This window comes from Convolutriloba macropyga, chromosome 14 (genome assembly GCF_964194025.1).
Source record: "Convolutriloba macropyga chromosome 14, txConMacr16.3, whole genome shotgun sequence".
In the NCBI taxonomy this organism is placed as follows: Eukaryota; Metazoa; Xenacoelomorpha; order Acoela; family Convolutidae; genus Convolutriloba; species Convolutriloba macropyga.
This window is the reverse complement of record NC_134481.1, coordinates 17,966,908-17,987,186: the sequence shown is the minus strand read 5'-3', so window position 1 is coordinate 17,987,186 and position 20,279 is coordinate 17,966,908. Positions and strand designations below refer to the sequence as shown.

Here is a 20,279-nt window from a genome sequence, read left to right as displayed (position 1 = left end):
GAGCGATGATTTGATTAGCCCTATCAGTTTGACAGTAAAAAAAGAGTGCTAATTGGATTATACACACAAAAAGTTATAAACGCCGAAAGGCTTTTTTTTGCAGAGACGACTTAATAGTCATTATCCTTGCCCATTTATAGAGCATTTTAAAATTCCGAACATCATGCAGAAAAAACTTAACGTAGTTTCATAACGTCGTGGATACCAAAACGCGATCGGACGAAAAATAATTTTAAAAAAGGCGTACTTAGGCCCTCATAAACGCCCTGTCATCAATTACTAGGGTTGCTTTATTCTCAGGTCATGATAAAACAGCAATTTTCACTACATTCCAAATAAGACGGCTCGCGCAACACTGCGTAGCACAGAATGTTCCAACATACGTCTAAAGGTGGTCAAAAGTTTCGCCTGCAACTGAAGCATTTTCCGTGCAACTTTTTATTTTTAAAGAACAATTCGCAATCCTCATTTTGATAACATACCCGGCAGATTGCCGGAAAATAGCCGCCGTTGATTCCAATAAGCATGATTGGGATTGAAAGAATAGATATTGAAATAAAAAAGATTTTTGTACAAAAACATTTTTTAAGTCCGATTTATTTTGATGGCATTTCGTAGTTGAACATACTTCTGTTTCTTAAAGAGAGGCTAAAAGGGCTACTATCAATACCAATAAGCATTAGAGAGAGGTAACTAATACTTATAGGAACGACGTTCAAATAGCGGGCATATAAAATTGGGCTTTATGGGTTTATACCGTTTCTATTTCTGACTTCAATTTTTATACTGACTCTGTTCATTTTGAACTGCTTTGCTGAGCAACTGATGTTCAAGATCACTTTTAGCAGAATGAGAGAAGAGAGAAACTAGCCTAGAGAAGTCAAAAAGATTTCACGCAATGTTGAAAAAGCGGCAAAATGAGGTAAAGCGGAACATTTGTTCGACGAAGTAAAAAAACATAGCAGGACAAGTCCTGACGTACAATTCAAAGAATTTTCATTAACTAAACAGAAAACTAGACCTGGAACGGACTATGAATGGACTGGGAAAGCCATTCAGAAAAAAATCCGATCCAAAAAAAATCTATAAAAAACAGTAAAAATCAAAGTGAAATTGCCGCATGTGAACAAAAAACCACTAGCGACAAAGCGAATTTTTGTTCAAACAGCGTTTGCTCACTCTACTTTAAATTTGGAGCGCAAAAATTTCACGCCGCAAAACCACTCGCTTTTTCGCTCCACTTCCTGTTTCGGCGTGACCAAAATCACCACTCCAATTTGACTTCAAAAATCATAAAAATGTGTGAACAGATCTTTAAAAAAAGACAGCGCCCCAATACAATTCAAATTCTTTGAATTGTAAAAAATAAGAGCGCTATAATAGCCGGCTGAGAAGATGAGGGCGGCTATTAATAATTTTACCAACTGAAAAAACATAGATGGCAGATTGCCAGAAAATAGCCGCAATAGCTTCGTAGATATACAGTCTCGAAAAAAAACAAAAGACAGACCAAAAAATAGTCTTTTCATTGAAGGCTGAGAATGTTATATTTTGATTCAGAATCAGTATAAGTTATTGCTGCCTCTATTAGCTGCTCTCAAATAACTTTCATTTAGAGTGACAGACATTCACTTGACCTTACCTCAGTGAACCAAAGTAAATAAAAGTCAATTTTAAAGTGAGGAAATCATTTTTGAGAGTGAGGTAAGTCACCTCTCACCAAAAATTTAATCACGCGAATGAACAAAAAAACCTCGCTCCACAAAGAGCAAAAAATGACGTCACACGCGCACTTCAGTTGAAATTGCATGAACGAATGAAAAAAAAAGCAGATTTGAAGTGGTTGTGACGTCATATGGTCGTAACACAAATCTTGAAGAAAAAACCAAGAGAAGGCCAATAATAGCCAAAGCTATCGCTGTGCGGCTATTTAAAAACCAATTGCGTTAGGTTTTACAATATAAAGATTACGACAGAAAGTTCAAGTTAAAAAACGCAAGTTGAAAATTTTAATTTAACGAAAAAATGGATTCAATTAATATGTCAAGTTGTCAGTATTAAGCAAGAAGTTAATTCCAAGTTTTTTTATTTCAGCTGTTCTATTTTCAATGAAATCTGAATTTTGTACAATTTAAAGCATATCAAACAGATTATTCATTCTTTTCAACGTTTGCGTTACAAGTCAATGAAAAACTACGAAACTTTTCAAATTGAAAAATTGATGTCAATTACTCACGCTGGTTGGTTCAATTCTATGAATATTTCACGTTTCAGTTCAATTTCACATCAATTGGAGAAAGTACATTTTGAAGTAAAACAAATTATCAGTTGAGAAGAATCGAGCAGCGAAAAACGGAACTTTCTCTTTGTTTTTTTTCGCAAATTATTTTTGATGTTGTTACAAAGTTACCATAGGTGCTAAATTCAACTAACAGTCAAATTAAACTCCTAATTACATGTAAGGTATGGTTTTGGGAATGATTTTGCGGTAATAAAGAAAATTTAACTTCATTAATTTTTCTAAATTGGAGTGATCACTTTCGAAAGACTCCTACAATACTTCCGTTAAATTGGATATGAAGAAAGCAAAATTTCTAATCAATATGAGAGCAACCCGACAGCGCAAAGACTAAAGCGCATGTAAGTCTATGACAAAAATGGTAGAAAATTTTTTTTTCTTTCAAGAGGTAATTTTTGTTCTTGTCGTATTTTTGAATTAACCTTATAGAACAAACAGTGCCTTCTTCACATGTTTTAGCTAACTTAAAAAAGCAGTCAAGTGTAAGCAAATTCAGAGCTTAAATTAGCATATCAGTTGAAACACCGAAATGCCAATAGAAAAAAATTAAAAAGACAGCTTTTAAATTTTTTCTGAACTTGTATTGTGCGAACACGTATCCGATATTGTGCGAACTCGGTGATTTTTCTATTAAATCAGTTCTCAAATGTACTATGCGTTTTGAAATTACGCAAGTGACCTAATTTGAGGGAAGGGGTGGGTCAACCTCTAAGGACCGCTGTTCACACCATAAGTATAAGCCTCCAAACAGTTTCTGTGAATCGCATACTTGGAGACTAGTGAGCTGGAAGGCTCTAAGAGCACTTAATGCCCGCTACCCGTTTTTGAGGACCAGAATCAAATTGGTCAGACGAAAAATCGGTCAAGCGAAAAATTGCACAAAAATGCGACCGGACTAATATAATTGCTTCAAACTTCGTTCGAGAGCAATTAAAAAATATATAAAGAACAAATTCTGCCTCCGTAGAATCAATTACCCCACAAAAAAAGAGCCCCTAAACTGAACAAAACAGCTTATTCATAAGGTCAGAAAAATCAGCGAAAAGATTAATGAAGTTTTCCAATATGATCTTTCCCTCGTTCTCTAGGAAAATTGTTTCCTATAGCCTTCGTGTAAACCAGGAAATCAGTTTTTACACTACGTTTCGGGCTTGTAAAGCCTCAGAAAACAACTAAAAGTTACTGTATTTTCAAAATAAAAGTCTAAGTTTTCCTTTTATAAAAACTTAACCTTTTTGGTTAAATTTTTGGATTTCCAGGTATTATTACAAACGGACAAAATAGCGACCAGAATCGGCGAAATGATTGGGCTACAATCCAAAAAATGTAAATACGTTTAACGTTTAACAAGCGCAGCGTATGAACACAAAGTTTCTCTTTCATCAAAAATTTGCTGACAACGACTGCTTCATTCGCTTTTGGTCAAAATGCCGACCAACAAAAAGTACTTCCGGTAAAAAAGAACATTAAAAACTAACACTCCCCTCGGGCTGTAAAAAAAGAGTGGCACAAAACAGCTGCATTTTGTGGCTACGCAGGGCTGAAAACTCGTTTTTTTTAGGACAAGCTAACTCCAGATAGAGCACAATTATGTCGACGGGTTTGCAACTATGATTGATAGCGAATTAGATTATACAAATCAAGTCGAGGAAAGGACTGTAGCTTGAATTAAATCGGTAATACGGAGAAATTACATTTAAAATTACCAGGAGCACTCTAATAACTGCTACAAAATCTGCCTAAAAAATTAATAGCGCGCTAAATTTATTGCCTAAAAAATTATTGTCATTGCTGTAAATAAGCTCAAAAAATTTCGTATTGAAAAGAGCGCTCCAAAAAGCAGACACTGATGCAGTTTCTTCCGTGCGTTTGCGCACTGAAAGATGCAGAATTTCGCCAACACCTAGAAGCAAAAACGGACTTCTGGCACTTACGCATGTGGAGTCTAGCCAGACTGTTGGTGCATTTCCATTCTTTCTCCTGCTGTGAGGGATCTTTGTGCTCATCCACGTAGAGAGGCACCCACCCTCCAAACACATACATGAAGTCTCCAATCATAGTGGCAGAATGCAGACTTCTAGGCCACGGACACACACCCTCCGTGTTAGGACGACTCCACACGTAATTGTCTGAAATTGTCACAATCAAAAACACCTCTATCACATTTCGTCGTAGTCGCTTTCTCAGTGTTACAGAAATCATTTGGGGGTACAAACGTTTTTTTCGTGGGGGTGGGGCGTAGGGTTGGGAGGGCTGGACTAAAGCGGGTTACAAATCGCCAGGTGGAGGATAGACGGGGGGTGTGTTGGCGGGAGTGAGAGGGGGTGACTGCAAGCGAAAAATCGCAATAAAAAAGACCACGGGACTAATATAATTGCAATGCATCGTACGCATCAAAATGTTCTACCTCTCTTCCCTAGCCAATACCAGCACTCGAGTTTCTATTAAGGATGTTGTGCTCCATGCGCAAACGAACAGTGAACATTAAAAGATGAATGACACACAAGCGGAAAAAAAACCAAGTCGAGTTGGATTGAACGGAATTATATATGCTCACCTATATCAAGAACCCACAAGTCGCCCAGTCTGACTCCACTCATACCCCCGTAGATGATGAGTTTGCTACTGTTACCCTCTTCGTCATAGTGGATGACTCCAGAGTGAGATTCTCTGGCCGGGGGTGGCTGTCCGGTCACGTAGGGCAACTCCCACGACGACGCGCCAGAATTGGGCCTCAGTTCCAACACGTACAGATCGTTCAGATACCTAGCAACATGCAAGCATTCAGTTCAGTTCAATCTCCTATGCTATTTTGAATGTTAAAACTTATAGTGGATACCTTATTGTAAATTTAATTCGCAATGTTACTTCGCAAAAGATGGAGGAAACTAATAGTTACTGTTGTTTACATTACGCCTACCGGTTGAAAATATTTCTTGTTCGTAAAGCAAGTGATCAAAGAGACAGACAAAATTCAAAGCATCTCTGCTTAGCTTTTGTTTCTAAGACCTCGTGCGGGTTCTAAACTTTGATATGTTCTAAACTTTGATATGTAAACATGGTTAACTTCCAAACTTAATAAATTTCTTTTTATCTCTTTATAAATTTATTCTCCAACTTTTACACATCATTAAGTTTATTTGTACCGAAAGGTGTTCTCAGACCAATTATGTGAGATTGGGGAAAGCATGCTAATCTTTCTCATGTCCTCGTGTATTTGTTAACAGGTGATTTATTTTTGGTATATTCAAAATACGCTTAGATTCAAATTCATCAAACTGAACAGACAGTGTACCTGGGAATGTTGTTCTTCGGATCTTCACTCTCATTGGATAGACCTCCAAAGAGGAAGCACTTTTGGTTGTGAATATTGAAACTGTGGCCCAGTCGGGCACAGGGGGGAGGGGCATTTCTAGGTGGTCTGGGCTTCAACCGTTTCCATTCCCATCTGCTGGCCTGCAGCTCGTATATATCGTTCGAGTATTTTCCAAATTCAACCATGCCTAAACCAGAACAAAATTAAAAAAAAAAAACGACTCTAAAGAAAACTTAACTTGGTCAATTAATTTCTGGTTCAGCGACAAAATACATGTAGAAAAACCCTGTTTGATCAAACGGACTTAGCTTCTCAACTTTTCAGCAACCTGACTATTTTGAAAGACATTTAAAAGACTGTTACAATAACATCGTCTCTCCCGTTCAATTATTTGAATTTTTGGCCAAATAATTTCGCTTGTGATAGTTTTGGCTCGGGAGTATTCAACGTATTCAAGTAACCCATCGTGCCTTCAAAAAAACCGAAAGTGGATTGATCTACCCGGTCGCAAATTCAGTATAACAGAACTTTCGCAAAAGTAACTTCGTGTGTCTATGACTGTTTCCCCTTCCCTCTTACCTCTAAGTCGATTTTGGATTAAAATATTTTGGTATATTTTAAATGAAATTCTGAAATTTTGAAAATTTAATTTCAATACTTGCCGGCTTCATCTGGTTACTAACATTAAAAACTTTTCAGTCAATCCTAGCTTCATTTCATGGGTGCAACCGACCAAAATAGTTGTAAAATTATTTGACTGTCCATTCCTCAAATCTGTTTTTACTTAAACAGCAGCAGGAACTTGATAATTTCACGAATTTTTATTCTATTAAAACAAATAACTTCGGCACAACTTTAATTTCAAATCCGCCAGCTTCTTCATTTCGACAGAGTTACTGTTGCAATTTGATGGCACGTGTTTCCTGTGCTTGTCCAAAAATTAGGAAATCGTAAAACGCGTTTCTCAAACGCCCTGAAATTTAAGCTTTGCTGTATAGCCGGGTCATCGTCATTGGAGTGAAAACAAGAGTTTTTGCTAAATTTATGATCAACTGATGATGAAACGACAAAATCCAGTTTGTCACTCCGAAGCTCCATAAAACCTCAATTTACAAAAAGTCCACCCCCTGAAAGGGTACCAGGTCAACTTCGGGCGGTAGGTCAACTATAAACAAATTTGCTTTGATATAAAGATTTACCGCTAAAAATTGAAAACCCAAAACTACATAAACTCGAATACAAATAGATCAGGAAATATACATTGGTACCACCACTGTTCTGAACTATTTTTAAACATTCTTCCGGTTTAAAAATTTGACTCTAAATGTGAAACTCACTGAAGTTTTTCGCTCCCTTTCCAAATCGAAAGCGAGAACTATCACTCAACTCTTATTTAATTTTATCGAATCTGCAATATCTAAGAGGTAGCACATTTCAAAACTTCGAAACAACCCTTTTACACAAAATTGACGACAGCAACTTTTTAAAAAATATTTACAAAGAACTAAAAGGGCGATCTGCAGTATCTTTTCCGTTACCGTCGTTAACTTTCCATTGCTTACTTTTTCCGAAAAGATCTTTTCCGTTACTTCCAGTGCGATTACCAGGGGTCCTGAATATGGCCTGTGCCATTATTAGTGCACAATTTATTAAGTAACACTGAGCAGAGAAATCTAAGTTTCATTAAGGTTCCTGAATACGTAGAGTTGCGACAAATTCACAATAGCCATTACTTATCATGATCAAATTTTGAAAACTTGATAATTTCACGAATTTTTATTCTATTAAAATAAAGTTTGCCTGTCCATAATCGGCAAACTTATTTTCGAATTCGCCAGCTTTTTTATTTCGAGTGTTAATGTTGCATTTTGATGGCATGTATTTTCGGTGTTTGCCACAAAAATTAGGAAATCGAAATACGTGTTTCTTTCCCAAATGGACTGAAATTTCAGTTTGACTGTACAGCCGGATTATCGTCACTGGTCTGAAAACAGACATATATTGAGAGTTCTTGCTAAGTTTATGATCAACTGATGATGAAACGACAAAATCCAGTTTGTTACTCCGAAGCTCCATAAAACCTCACTTTAGAAAAATTCCATCCCCTAAAAAGGTACCCGGTCAACTTGTGGCGGCAGGTAAACTAAAAAACTAAATACAAATTTGCTTTGATATAAAAATTTACAGCTAAAAATTGAAAACACGAAATTATTTGACCGGGAACTTTACTTTGGTACTATCATTTTTCTTCTCCCGAACAAAGTTAAAAGATTACAATATTAAAATGAAACGTTAAGTATTTCTTGAGAAATAGAACTAATAAAAAGTTCAGTGAGTCCTTGATCTGAGTATTCGCACATTTCTTTTTCAGCCTGACCACATTTTGCGCCAATAGTTTCTATAGTATCCCCAACTGTATCGGCCCTCCTGGCCACGACGGTGGCATAATAACCCGCGACCCCGATTGAGCTTGTTGATCTCCGATGATTGATTTTTGTTCCTGCGTCAAGTGTCGCAGAGCCCATCTCATCTTCTGTTGCCCTGGCATATCGAAGTCCAGAAGACGAAAAAAGGGACACTAGGCTAAATGGTGATTCTCGCACTTCCATCTCCGTTTGCGTTGCCACTTCTCTTGTTACCCGCGCACCCACTGTTGCTGTGGTGCTCCGTGCATCCTAATCGTCACTATCAACTAGAGGTTGCGGTTGAGTTGCTGATTGAAGTCACCAGTCCAGTGCCTGGCCCAGAGTTTCAGCAAATCCAATGCATGGTAGCTCCTATAGTTGCCTTTTCGCGCTCTCCACATAGAGCCCCCTCTAGGAAGACCCAATGCGCAAATCGACCCAATTCTTGATTCGTTTATGTCGGGTTTTGATGCAGGTAAAATTCGATTACTTAGGCCTACCAAGATAATTACATCAGAGACATCAAAACAGACTTCACTAACAAAAAAAATGAAAGGAAAGTAGAAAATTCAAGAGTCATATATATATATATATATATATATACATATATATATATATATATATATATATATATATATATATATATATATATATATATATTTATATATATATATATATATACCCCGGAAAAGAACAACATAGCCGGCAGATTGCCGGAAAATAGCCGCGATAGACGCTTGTGGCGTTACATGAATTGAAACAACTATAGAAATAAAATAGACAGATCGACCACCAGTCCTTTAATAGACCACTAGACTTTTTGGGTTAGATTCGGACTGTCATTTTTATGAGACACATAAGCTCTATAAGGAGAACGCCCTAATAGGGCTTTTCAAAATTAGGATCTTTTCCGTTTGTGCCCCCTCAGCTTAGTGGGCGCACATTATTTGCATCCCCCAGATGCACGTGCAATATTTGGTGGGGGGGGGGGGGGGCACAAACGGAAAAGATACCAAAATTAATATTTGAAATCAAAAACTCAAGGCTCTAATATTCAAGAATTAGGGCATATGTTTGGCACTACTTAGAGGCACACTATTGACCTTTAATAAGAAATGTTCATAAAATTTAAAGTTTCATAAGTGATCTCAGAAGTCATTTTTTTTGAGTGAGGTAAGTCATTGAAAAAGTCAATTCCAAGAAGTCACGTTAAGACGAAACAAAAAGCTGTTAGACGAAGTAAAAAAACATAGCAGAACAAGTCCTGAAACACAATTCAAAGAATTGAATGAAAAACTCAGACGTACTCTACCTGACCAGCAGATCAATTGAACAACGCCGGTCAGAACACAAAATCATTTGAGAAACTAAAATTTGAGAAACTAAAAGAATCAAAACTAAACAAAATATACTCATTGCTAAAACTCGAAGCTTTTAAACTTTTTTTCCTCTTTAAAAATATCTATATCAAAAAAAGTTCAAAATCAATTTTTCTATCTGAAATCGGTCCAGTATTCTATCTGCAAGACCTGAAAAATATTCATTGGCCCTTGAAGATCGATTGACTCGAAAATTTAAGAAAATCAATTGCAAATTATCAGAAAATGTTGCTGAAAATAGTCTCTAGAGGCTACCCAGTAACTTAATTCCAAGCTTTAAAAAACTCATTGGCTCATAGATCGATAGGCAATAATTTTTAGAAAAAAATTCAAACTTCAAAAAAATAGAAATTCGTTCTATTAAAATGTTGAAAGCCATTCAATTGCCCCTAGCAACTATTAAATAACATACTATCAAACACTGGATGAGGTTACCTGTCTACTGAGACAAGAAAAAACAAATAAAATACAAATGTTTTGAAAAAACTCGAAAAAATTGAAAATTTTATCAAAAAACATCCAAAAGTCGAAAAATTAAATTGTTGAAAACAAATCCATTGAAACTGAAAACCATGCAGTAACTTTTTTTCAGAACGTGGAATAGGTTTTCTCGCACTTGAGAATGGACGAATATCAAAAACTGACAAAAATTTTAGAGAACCTTAAAAAAATTGCAGATTTTATCCAAAAAATTTGTGATATTCAAAAGTTGAAACCTATTCCATGGCAACTAAAAATTTTTCAGTAACTTATTATCCAACCCCTAATGAGGTTTTCTGTGACTCAAACAACTTGAATAATGACAAAAAATGTCAAAAAATATGAAAAAAATGCAAGGTTTGTCAAAAAATGATAAAATTCATGATGGCAAAAAGTTGAAAACCACTCCATTACCACTAGAAACTATGCAGGAATCTATTATCAAACCCTTTATCAAACGCTAGAGGAGATTTCTTGGCACCTAGGGCTAAATAACTCAAAAAATGACAAAAATTTTCAAAAAACCTGAAAAAAATTGCAAAAATTAGTATCCTTTCGCGTGTTTGTAGTACCAAAACTTATAGCTCATAAAATGATCATAACAAGCAATTTTGTGTTGCAAAAGACCTTAATCAACTTTTAAAAACTTCAACCTAAGACTAATCAAACAAAAAAACTCAAAAAAAATCACAAAAAACATGAAAAATTGCACCATTTTGAGCCCAAAAACTCCTAAAAATGACCTTTCAACGTTAAGTTAAGGCCATCCCAGCAGCTGCACCACTATTAGCACTTGAAGGACAACTAAAGCCCACTTTGGGCCTCTAATGAAACTTAATGCCCGCTGGGCTTTACCTGTTTATCCCGTTTTGAACGATCAAGGTCATTGAAAAATGTGTGAACACATCTTAAAAAAAACACAGCGCACCAATACAATTCAAATTCTTTGAATTGTAAAAAAAAAATTTAGGAGCGCTATAATAGCCGCCTAGAATTGAGGACGCGGCTATTAATAAGATATAAACATGTCCGAGAAATATCCGTTTTGTCACAAGCAAACAAAATTCCAGCAAATCACAGTTAAAACAAGTTCATCACAAATGAGCAAGAAACCTCTGATTTGTGCTGAGAAATCTAAGTTTGATCACAGTTTCTGAAGCCGTTCAGTTGAGACAAAGTCTTATCAAGATCAGTATTGGCTGAGAAGCCACCTAAAGAATCTCAATTTACTTAGCCCTTATCCTTTCATTCTAATTTTAATCAAAAAATGTAATTAGCATAAGATTAAAATTTTCGCTTAAATCTCCTGAGCTATCTTAAATTTTCCAAGATAATCTTCTCCGTCTGCGGCCCACAGAACGTTTTGCACCCCAAGTGACGGAGCATTTACATAGTGGACCATAATATGCATCCACTAAGATGGAGGCAAAAACGAAGAGAAGCAATACAATATGGCTATAGAAACATTGTAATCCTAACTCAGTATGAACAACCAGTATCTTATGTGTTGATAAGGCATTGAATAACAGAAATAGTTCTTTAAAAGACATTCAAAAACATAACAGGAAAAAAAAATTGTCGCCAAAAATGAAAAAATGCTTTTCGTTTTTGAGTTCGTAACTTCAGACTTAAATTCTCTTCATGTTTGAGCTGATCAAAAGGTTTTACTTCGACTAGCAGTGCAATTCTATTCTACAGAAGTCTTATTGTTAAGATTTTTTGTCTAAATTGTTGCCAAATAATAGTCAAAATCAAGTCCTTCAGTTAATAAAGGGTTACTTAGGCTATGCTAGCCGAATTGCTCACATATGACGTACTTATAACAAGAGCAGGAAAAAAATCCGAGAAAAAACGAATAATATCGTCGCCAACACTGCAGCTGCCTTCTCAAATTATGCTTGTTTGACTTTATAACGCATTTCCTCCAGTTGTCCAAAAATTGGTTGAATCTTCAAATTACAGAAACCACCCTCCTGAGGTAAATAACAGACACAGAACTTCAGTATTTCAGTTTTGTATTTTTCTTTAAAAAACTTTAATCTTTTTGTTTAAACAACCTCAAACTTTTTCTTCCGACGTTCACATTGAATGGAAAGTTTCTTTTGTTTGAATTCAACTGTTCATAATTAGAAATTTTTCCAAGAACAAGACAAAAGAAATTGATGAGCCAAAACTTCACAATCAAAAACTCTCATTTTAGATGATTAATCGATATTCCTAAACAACTTTTGAGAAAACATTTGAACTAGATGTTAGTCTAACTAATTGGTAAATACGTCATCAGTTGCATATTTTACATGTGGAAAGCACGTACAAAAAATCAGTGATTTAATTGTCTGTTGCTTCTAGCTTTTTTAACCTGATGGCTTTACATTTATTTCACCATGTAGTTATTTTTGCAATTTGTTTTTACTGATTGCTCTTTCTGATCTTCAACTGAGGAGCTGATTTATGTTTAAAATTAATGGAAAGAGATTGGATTTTATCATCTTTAAAATGATAGCAGACTGTGTTGTAATTTTTTAACGCTTTCATTTTGTGTTGGAGAATTTACGTCAACTATCGTTGCGGCTGATGGGAGTGGACCATAATATGAATTCACTAAGTTGGGGGCAAAAACGAAGAGAAACAATCCAATAAGGCTGCAGAAAAATACGTAAAAGGAGACTAACAAGCGTGTTCAATGACTGCAGAAACAAAGAGATTAAACTTTGACGGAAACGACCGACCCTGGAAATGGATAATGTCCATGGATAAAACCCAAAATTCCCTTGATGTTCCAAAACCGTCCATTGGAAGAAAGACTGCCTCCTAGAATGGCAGTCGTTCAACTCGGGGAAGTGAACTCCTGCATGCATGCCTATATTCTGTCAGTGGTCAAAGATCATCATATACAAAATAAAAATAACTTCAGAGGAATGAGAACGTATATACAGAGTTACGATTTTAAATGGGAATATGAATAGAATTGAGAAGGTAATTTGTAGAGCTACGCAAAAACGCCAATCTAAACTTTGTACAAATGTATGTGACCACGCCAAATGTAAAAATGTGATCTCTGCAAAATACTTTATTATTGTTCCAGCATTTTCCCCCCGAAACCGGGGATATATATGCAAGACCGGCTTCTTTTTTCTTCAGTGAAATTTCCTATTTTTGTTTTAGGATCGAAGAGAAAAAATATAAGAAAAAATATATAAGAAAAATAGCCTTTATAGACTCGTTTTGATTATTGAGAAAAACTAAGAAATTTATTGCATATGGAAAAAGAGGAGTTGTTTTAAAAAACTGGTAAAGAGAAGGACAAATTTTATGGGGGCGGGGTTGCGGGGGCCTTTTGAATATCTATACATTGTTACAATTCCAAGAAAAAATGTCATTAAATAACAATTAAGTCGATAAATCAAATATGTTTGGAACGGAAACAAAATGTGTTCCTTAAAACAAAGACTCAGAAAAAAAAAGAAAACGACTATTTTACTTTAATGCCTTTTTCAGGCGTTTATGCTTTGTAGTTCACAAACATTAACAAACCAGAAAACTGTATAGAAAAAGGGAAATGAAAAATTAAACAGAAAAAAGAACACAGCCGGCAGATTGCCGGAAAAAAGCCGTGATAGACGCTTATGTCTTTCCATGAATTGAAACAACTATACATATAAGATAGAGGGATTGACTACCAGTCCTTTCATAGGCCACTAGACTTTTTGGGTTAGATTCGGACTGTCAATTTTATGACACATACGATCTAAAAGGAATAAGCCCCTAAAAGAGCATTTTCAAAATCGATATTTGCAATCAAAAGCTCAAGACCAGTACTCAAGAATTCAGGCTTATAAGTTTGACATTCCTTAGGTGCACACTATTTATCTTTAACTAGTAAATGTTCATAAAATTTTTAAAGTTCCATAAGTGAGTTCAGAAGTCATTTTTTAAATGAGGTAAGTCACGCAATTGAACTAAATGACGTCACGCACACAAATTTTAACTGCAAAGCAGTAGAAGTCACTGAAGTCATTGAAAATGCAAATGCCAAGAACTCAGGTCGTTAGAATCATCAATGGAGACGACGAATTAAAAAAAAACACGATGTCTAATAATAGCCGCTATCGCTTCGCGGCTAATAAAAACTTTAAAAACAAACCGAAAAGTTTCTATTTCTTTCAAAGCCTCTTGAAAAATATTTTCTGCCTTATAATTTATTTTGCTGATTTCATTTAGCAGAAGCTGTACATAAAAAACTGCAACATTACTTGCGAACAAGAAAACTATAGAAAACAATTTTCGGGAAGAAAGAACCGAACAAAGTTAAAAACTTTCATTTATCTTTTAGGTGGTTTCTATGGCCTCTCGATTAAAGTATTTGATTGCAAAACAGTACCTCTATATCCTAAACTTCTTTTCAAAGGTAATGGAATGGAAACATTACACTTTTTAGTTACGGAAGAGAAAAACCAGATTTTTTTCAGGAGAACGTGTGGTTTTTAAAAACCCACAATCCAAATAGCATTTTTCATTTCGGAACCGATCTGATTGCAATCTCAGAGTTGACCAAATATGGGATTATTCAGACAACAGCAACACAAAATAGTGTGGCAAAGAAAAGTCTTCTTTTAACGATTTTTATGTTGATTGTTCCTGATGAATCCGCGGACCTTTTAAATTAGGCACTCCGTTGACCTCCATATAATCAACAATTTCAGAAATTAGAAGACATGAATAAGCGTGAAGTAGTCAACAGTTTATTTTTCAGAAATAGAAAAGCAAAGTTTTTGTCAATTTTTGCGCATATTGATGCTATACATTGTAATCCTAACTCAGAATAAATCACCAGTATTTTATGTGTTGATAAGGCATTGAATAAGAATTAGTTCTTTAAAGGACATTCGAAAACATAACAGGAAAAAACTTGCTGCCAAGAAAGAAAAAATGCTTTTCGTTTTGAGTTCGTAACGTCAGACTTAAATTCTCTTGATGTTTGAGCTGATCAAAAGGTTCCATTTCTACTAGTAGTGCAATTCTATTCCACAGAAGTCCATTATATGGTTCAGATTTTTTGTCTAAAATGTTCTTTCTTCAGGTTATTGCTCCCATTCAATTGCCCAGATTCATAAGTTTCTGATTAATGTTGCAGTTTCCACAATTGCATACAATGCGCCAAGTGCATTTGTTTTCCTCTGTGTACTGATTGCAGAAACAGTGTCAAAAAATTTTTGACACTATTTTTATTTAAGCTTTTACAATATTTTTTAATAAACTTTGAGCGCTAAATTGTAGAGAATTTTTGTCCGGTGGAAAAAATTTTTGTCGCTTCTTACTAATCGATTTTTGTTTATTTGTAGTTCACCTCGGCTATGTTGACGCGTGGTACTTTCCTGAATACTGTCTAAGTTCGATAGTTCAACGTCGTATTTACCTTATTTTAAAGCAATAAGATATAATAAGTCGTGCATTTCAAAAAGGCTGAGAGGCAACAAATTCAAGGTAACAATTCGTTTATAGCTCTGCTTTTCGCTCAAAATCCATCTTGTGGCAATTTTTTGTAACTTTTCAATTTCTTTCATTTGCGACTTATTCGGAAACCATGCGTGTGAGCAATAGGTAACTATCTGTACAACGTAACCTAAATAAGCGTTCAGTTTAGACTTTTGTTCACACTTTTGAGAAATATTTCTTTAGCTTGAAAAAAAAGCACATAAACCTTTTCGTTTTCTAAAGGAGCAGTTTTCATTCCAATTTAGGTTTTCTGAAACTTGGAGCCCAAGGTCTCGCTGATTTTCTACTTGATCTAGCTTATGGTTCTCAATAGACGCCGTTAAATTTCCCTTGATGTTCAGGAGGAGAGTTTTGTTATAATTTAGTCTCATATGATTTTCTTTGCACCAAGTTGACAAACTAGAAACTGCGGTTTCAGTATTAAATTGCTTCTCACTTATCAGTTTCATATCATCTGCAAAGCCATAGCAAATTACTTCAGTTAAGTGTTCAGGTAAGTCGTTGATGAAAATAATGAAGAAAAGATGTCTTAATATAGAACCCTGTGGGACACCACTGGTGACATCTATCAAATCAGATACCTCATCGTTGCTTTTCACATATTGTTTGCAATTCGTTAGATACAACGATATCAATTGAATTAACTTCCCTCCAACGCCAATGTTATACAGCTTTTGCATCAGAAAATTATCTGGTACAGTGTCAAAGGCTTTTGCAAATTCGAGATATAAGATGCTTAGGTCTTTGATCGCTTGATTATCAAACTTTTTGTACATTGTGTCGAGAAATAATAGTAACTGCAAAGTTGCCGATCAATTTTTCCTGAAACCAAATTGGTTTTCACAGAGTTTGTGTCTTACTATTTCGTATATTTCATCAAAAATAATTTTCTCGAGTACCCTGGACATGCAGTTTAAAAGACTTATGGGTCGGTAGCAAGTTAGATCTGATTTATTACCGTCTTTGAAAATGGAACCTATTTGGCTTACTTTCCAATATGTAGGATAGGTTCCCTTATTCATTATTGTTTGGAACAAGAATGTGACTGAATTTGTGATTGAACTACTACAATTTCTCAGCAGTATATTTCTAATTCCGTCTGGTCCAGTAGACTTGTGGATATTAAGATCTTTGAGCAGGTTTTTGACTTTTGTGGAATCAACTTTGATGAAATTGAGATTTTGTTTTGAGCATGTTGTTGGTATTTCTGTTTTTTTGATTAAAGACGCTCGCAAAGAAGAAGTTGAAGCTCTCAGCTTTTTGTTTATCTGTGGTTAGCTCCATACCCTTCCAAAACATTATAGGAAGTACTTGTGGATTTTTGCGAATTGATGAAAGATATTTTTGTATTTTGCTGAATTGTCGGCTCTCAAAAATTTCAGCTTCATATACTGAGAGAGCATTATCAACCGCTTTACGAAACTCTACTTCTAATTTTTTAATCTTCAGTTTGAAGCTGAGATTAGATTTTTCAACTCGCTTTTTGTGTTTAACTTAATTATCATATGGGATGTTCCATTTGAGATCCATGGTTGTAAACTTGCCCGATGTTTTGTGACAAGCTGTATATTTTCTCTTATTTTGTTGCATAGCCATGTGTAGAATTGTTCCAGAAGAAAATCGACATTACTGTAGCAACACGGAGTGAAGGGATCACTTGTAAGGTTGTAATTAAACTCTTTCCAGTCAGTATTATTATAGGCAAACTTGTCACTCGCTTGAATTAATGGCGCATCAAGTAAGAGGTTTATTTGAGTGCAAATTGGAAAATGGTCGGAGCAGAACTATTTCTGGATTGTTGCATAAAAACATCTAGTTGACTTGGAGCTACATTTGAGATTATTTTTCTATAATTGATCTAAAATTAATTGTTTGTATTCTTTTGTTGAAGACATATTCGCCCAAGAAGTTTCTGTAAAATTGATGTCACCTGTAAGCACAACTAAGGAATTGCTTTTCACATATTGTTTGCGATTCGTTAGATACAACGATATCAATTGAATTAACTTCCCTACAACGCCAATGTTATACAGCTTTTGTATCAGAAAATTATCTGGTACAGTGTCAAAGGCTTTTGCAAATTCGAGATATAAGATGCTTAGGTCTTTGATCGCTTGATTATCAAACTTTTTGTACATTGTGTCGAGAAATAATAGTAACTGCAAAGTTGCCGATCAATTTTTCCTGAAACCAAATTGGTTTTCACAGAGTTTGTGTCTTACTATTTCGTATATTTCATCAAAAATAATTTTCTCGAGTACCCTGGACATGCAGTTTAAAAGACTTATGGGTCGGTAGCAAGTTAGATCTGATTTATTACCGTCTTTGAAAATGGAACCTATTTGGCTTACTTTCCAATATGTAGGATAGGTTCCCTTATTCATTATTGTTTGGAACAAGAATGTGACTGAATTTGTGATTGAACTACTACAATTTCTCAGCAGTATATTTCTAATTCCGTCTGGTCCAGTAGACTTGTGGATATTAAGATCTTTGAGCAGGTTTTTGACTTTTGTGGAATCAACTTTGATGAAATTGAGATTTTGTTTTGAGCATGTTGTTGGTATTTCTGTTTTTTTGATTAAAGACGCTCGCAAAGAAGAAGTTGAAGCTCTCAGCTTTTTGTTTATCTGTGGTTAGCTCCATACCCTTCCAAAACATTATAGGAAGTACTTGTGGATTTTTGCGAATTGATGAAAGATATTTTTGTATTTTGCTGAATTGTCGGCTCTCAAAAATTTCAGCTTCATATACTGAGAGAGCATTATCAACCGCTTTACGAAACTCTACTTCTAATTTTTTAATCTTCAGTTTGAAGCTGAGATTAGATTTTTCAACTCGCTTTTTGTGTTTAACTTAATTATCATATGGGATGTTCCATTTGAGATCCATGGTTGTAAACTTGCCCGATGTTTTGTGACAAGCTGTATATTTTCTCTTATTTTGTTGCATAGCCATGTGTAGAATTGTTCCAGAAGAAAATCGACATTACTGTAGCAACACGGAGTGAAGGGATCACTTGTAAGGTTGTAATTAAACTCTTTCCAGTCAGTATTATTATAGGCAAACTTGTCACTCGCTTGAATTAATGGTGCATCAAGTAAGAGGTTTATTTGAGTGCAAATTGGAAAATGGTCGGAGCAGAACTATTTCTGGATTGTTGCATAAAAACATCTAGTTGACTTGGAGCTACATTTGAGATTATTTTTCTATAATTGATCTAAAATTAATTGTTTGTATTCTTTTGTTGAAGACATATTCGCCCAAGAAGTTTCTGTAAAATTGATGTCACCTGTAAGCACAACTAAGGAATTGCTTTTCACATATTGTTTGCGATTCGTTAGATACAACGATATCAATTGAATTAACTTCCCTACAACGCCAATGTTATACAGCTTTTGTATCAGAAAATTATCTGGTACAGTGTCAAAGGCTTTTGCAAATTCGAGATATAAGATGCTTAGGTCTTTGATCGCTTGATTATCAAACTTTTTGTACATTGTGTCGAGAAATAATAGTAACTGCAAAGTTGCCGATCAATTTTTCCTGAAACCAAATTGGTTTTCACAGAGTTTGTGTCTTACTATTTCGTATATTTCATCAAAAATAATTTTCTCGAGTACCCTGGACATGCAGTTTAAAAGACTTATGGGTCGGTAGCAAGTTAGATCTGATTTATTACCGTCTTTGAAAATGGAACCTATTTGGCTTACTTTCCAATATGTAGGATAGGTTCCCTTATTCATTATTGTTTGGAACATGAATGTGACTGAATTTGTGATTGAACTACTACAATTTCTCAGCAGTATATTTCTAATTCCGTCTGGTCCAGTAGACTTGTGGATATTAAGATCTTTGAGCAGGTTTTTGACTTTTGTGGAATCAACTTTGATGAAATTGAGATTTTGTTTTGAGCATGTTGTTGGTATTTCTGTTTTTTTGATTAAAGACGCTCGCAAAGAAGAAGTTGAAGCTCTCAGCTTTTTGTTTATCTGTGGTTAGCTCCATACCCTTCCAAAACATTATAGGAAGTACTTGTGGATTTTTGCGAATTGATGAAAGATATTTTTGTATTTTGCTGAATTGTCGGCTCTCAAAAATTTCAGCTTCATATACTGAGAGAGCATTATCAACCGCTTTACGAAACTCTACTTCTAATTTTTTAATCTTCAGTTTGAAGCTGAGATTAGATTTTTCAACTCGCTTTTTGTGTTTAACTTAATTATCATATGGGATGTTCCATTTGAGATCCATGGTTGTAAACTTGCCCGATGTTTTGTGACAAGCTGTATATTTTCTCTTATTTTGTTGCATAGCCATGTGTAGAATTGTTCCAGAAGAAAATCGACATTACTGTAGCAACACGGAGTGAAGGGATCACTTGTAAGGTTGTAATTAAACTCTTTCCAGTCAGTATTATTATAGGCAAACTTGTCACTCGCTTGAATTAATGGCGCATCAAGTAAGAGGTTTATTTGAGTGCAAATTGGAAAATGGTCGGAGCAGAACTATTTCTGGATTGTTGCATAAAAACATCTAGTTGACTTGGAGCTACATTTGAGATTATTTTTCTATAATTGATCTAAAATTAATTGTTTGTATTCTTTTGTTGAAGACATATTCGCCCAAGAAGTTTCTGTAAAATTGATGTCACCTGTAAGCACAACTAAGGAATTGGTGTCCACAATAGAGTTTTTATATTTTTTCAAGAAGGTTTAGGAAATCATTTACTGCCCACCGGTAGTTGCTTTGCACAGGCGCATTGTATATGCAACAAATTATAAGAGAAAACATTGGAAGGTTGATCTTAACAACAAGAAAGTCATCATGGATTAAAGGAATATCCACATTTTCGTGTTTAAGGGATTTTACAGCAATTAGAACTCCCCCATGTTTAATTTTGA

General features: G+C 35.0%; 2 protein-coding genes across 2 annotated transcripts in view; both read right to left on the bottom strand.

Moving 5' to 3' along the window:
* Positions 1-20,279, bottom strand: part of LOC142353110 (uncharacterized) — a 576,000-nt gene that overhangs the window by 209,609 nt on the left and 346,112 nt on the right. The gene's annotated exons all lie outside the window — the stretch shown is intronic.
* Positions 1-20,279, bottom strand: part of LOC142353409 (host cell factor-like) — a 46,892-nt gene that overhangs the window by 23,373 nt on the left and 3,240 nt on the right. The window contains exons 3-5 of the mRNA XM_075405641.1: positions 5,595-5,802; positions 4,857-5,065; positions 4,234-4,428 (exon numbers count right to left, since the gene is read on the bottom strand). Coding sequence (XP_075261756.1) covers positions 4,234-4,428; positions 4,857-5,065; positions 5,595-5,802 — 612 coding nt within the window. The remainder of the gene's footprint in view (positions 1-4,233; positions 4,429-4,856; positions 5,066-5,594; positions 5,803-20,279) is intronic.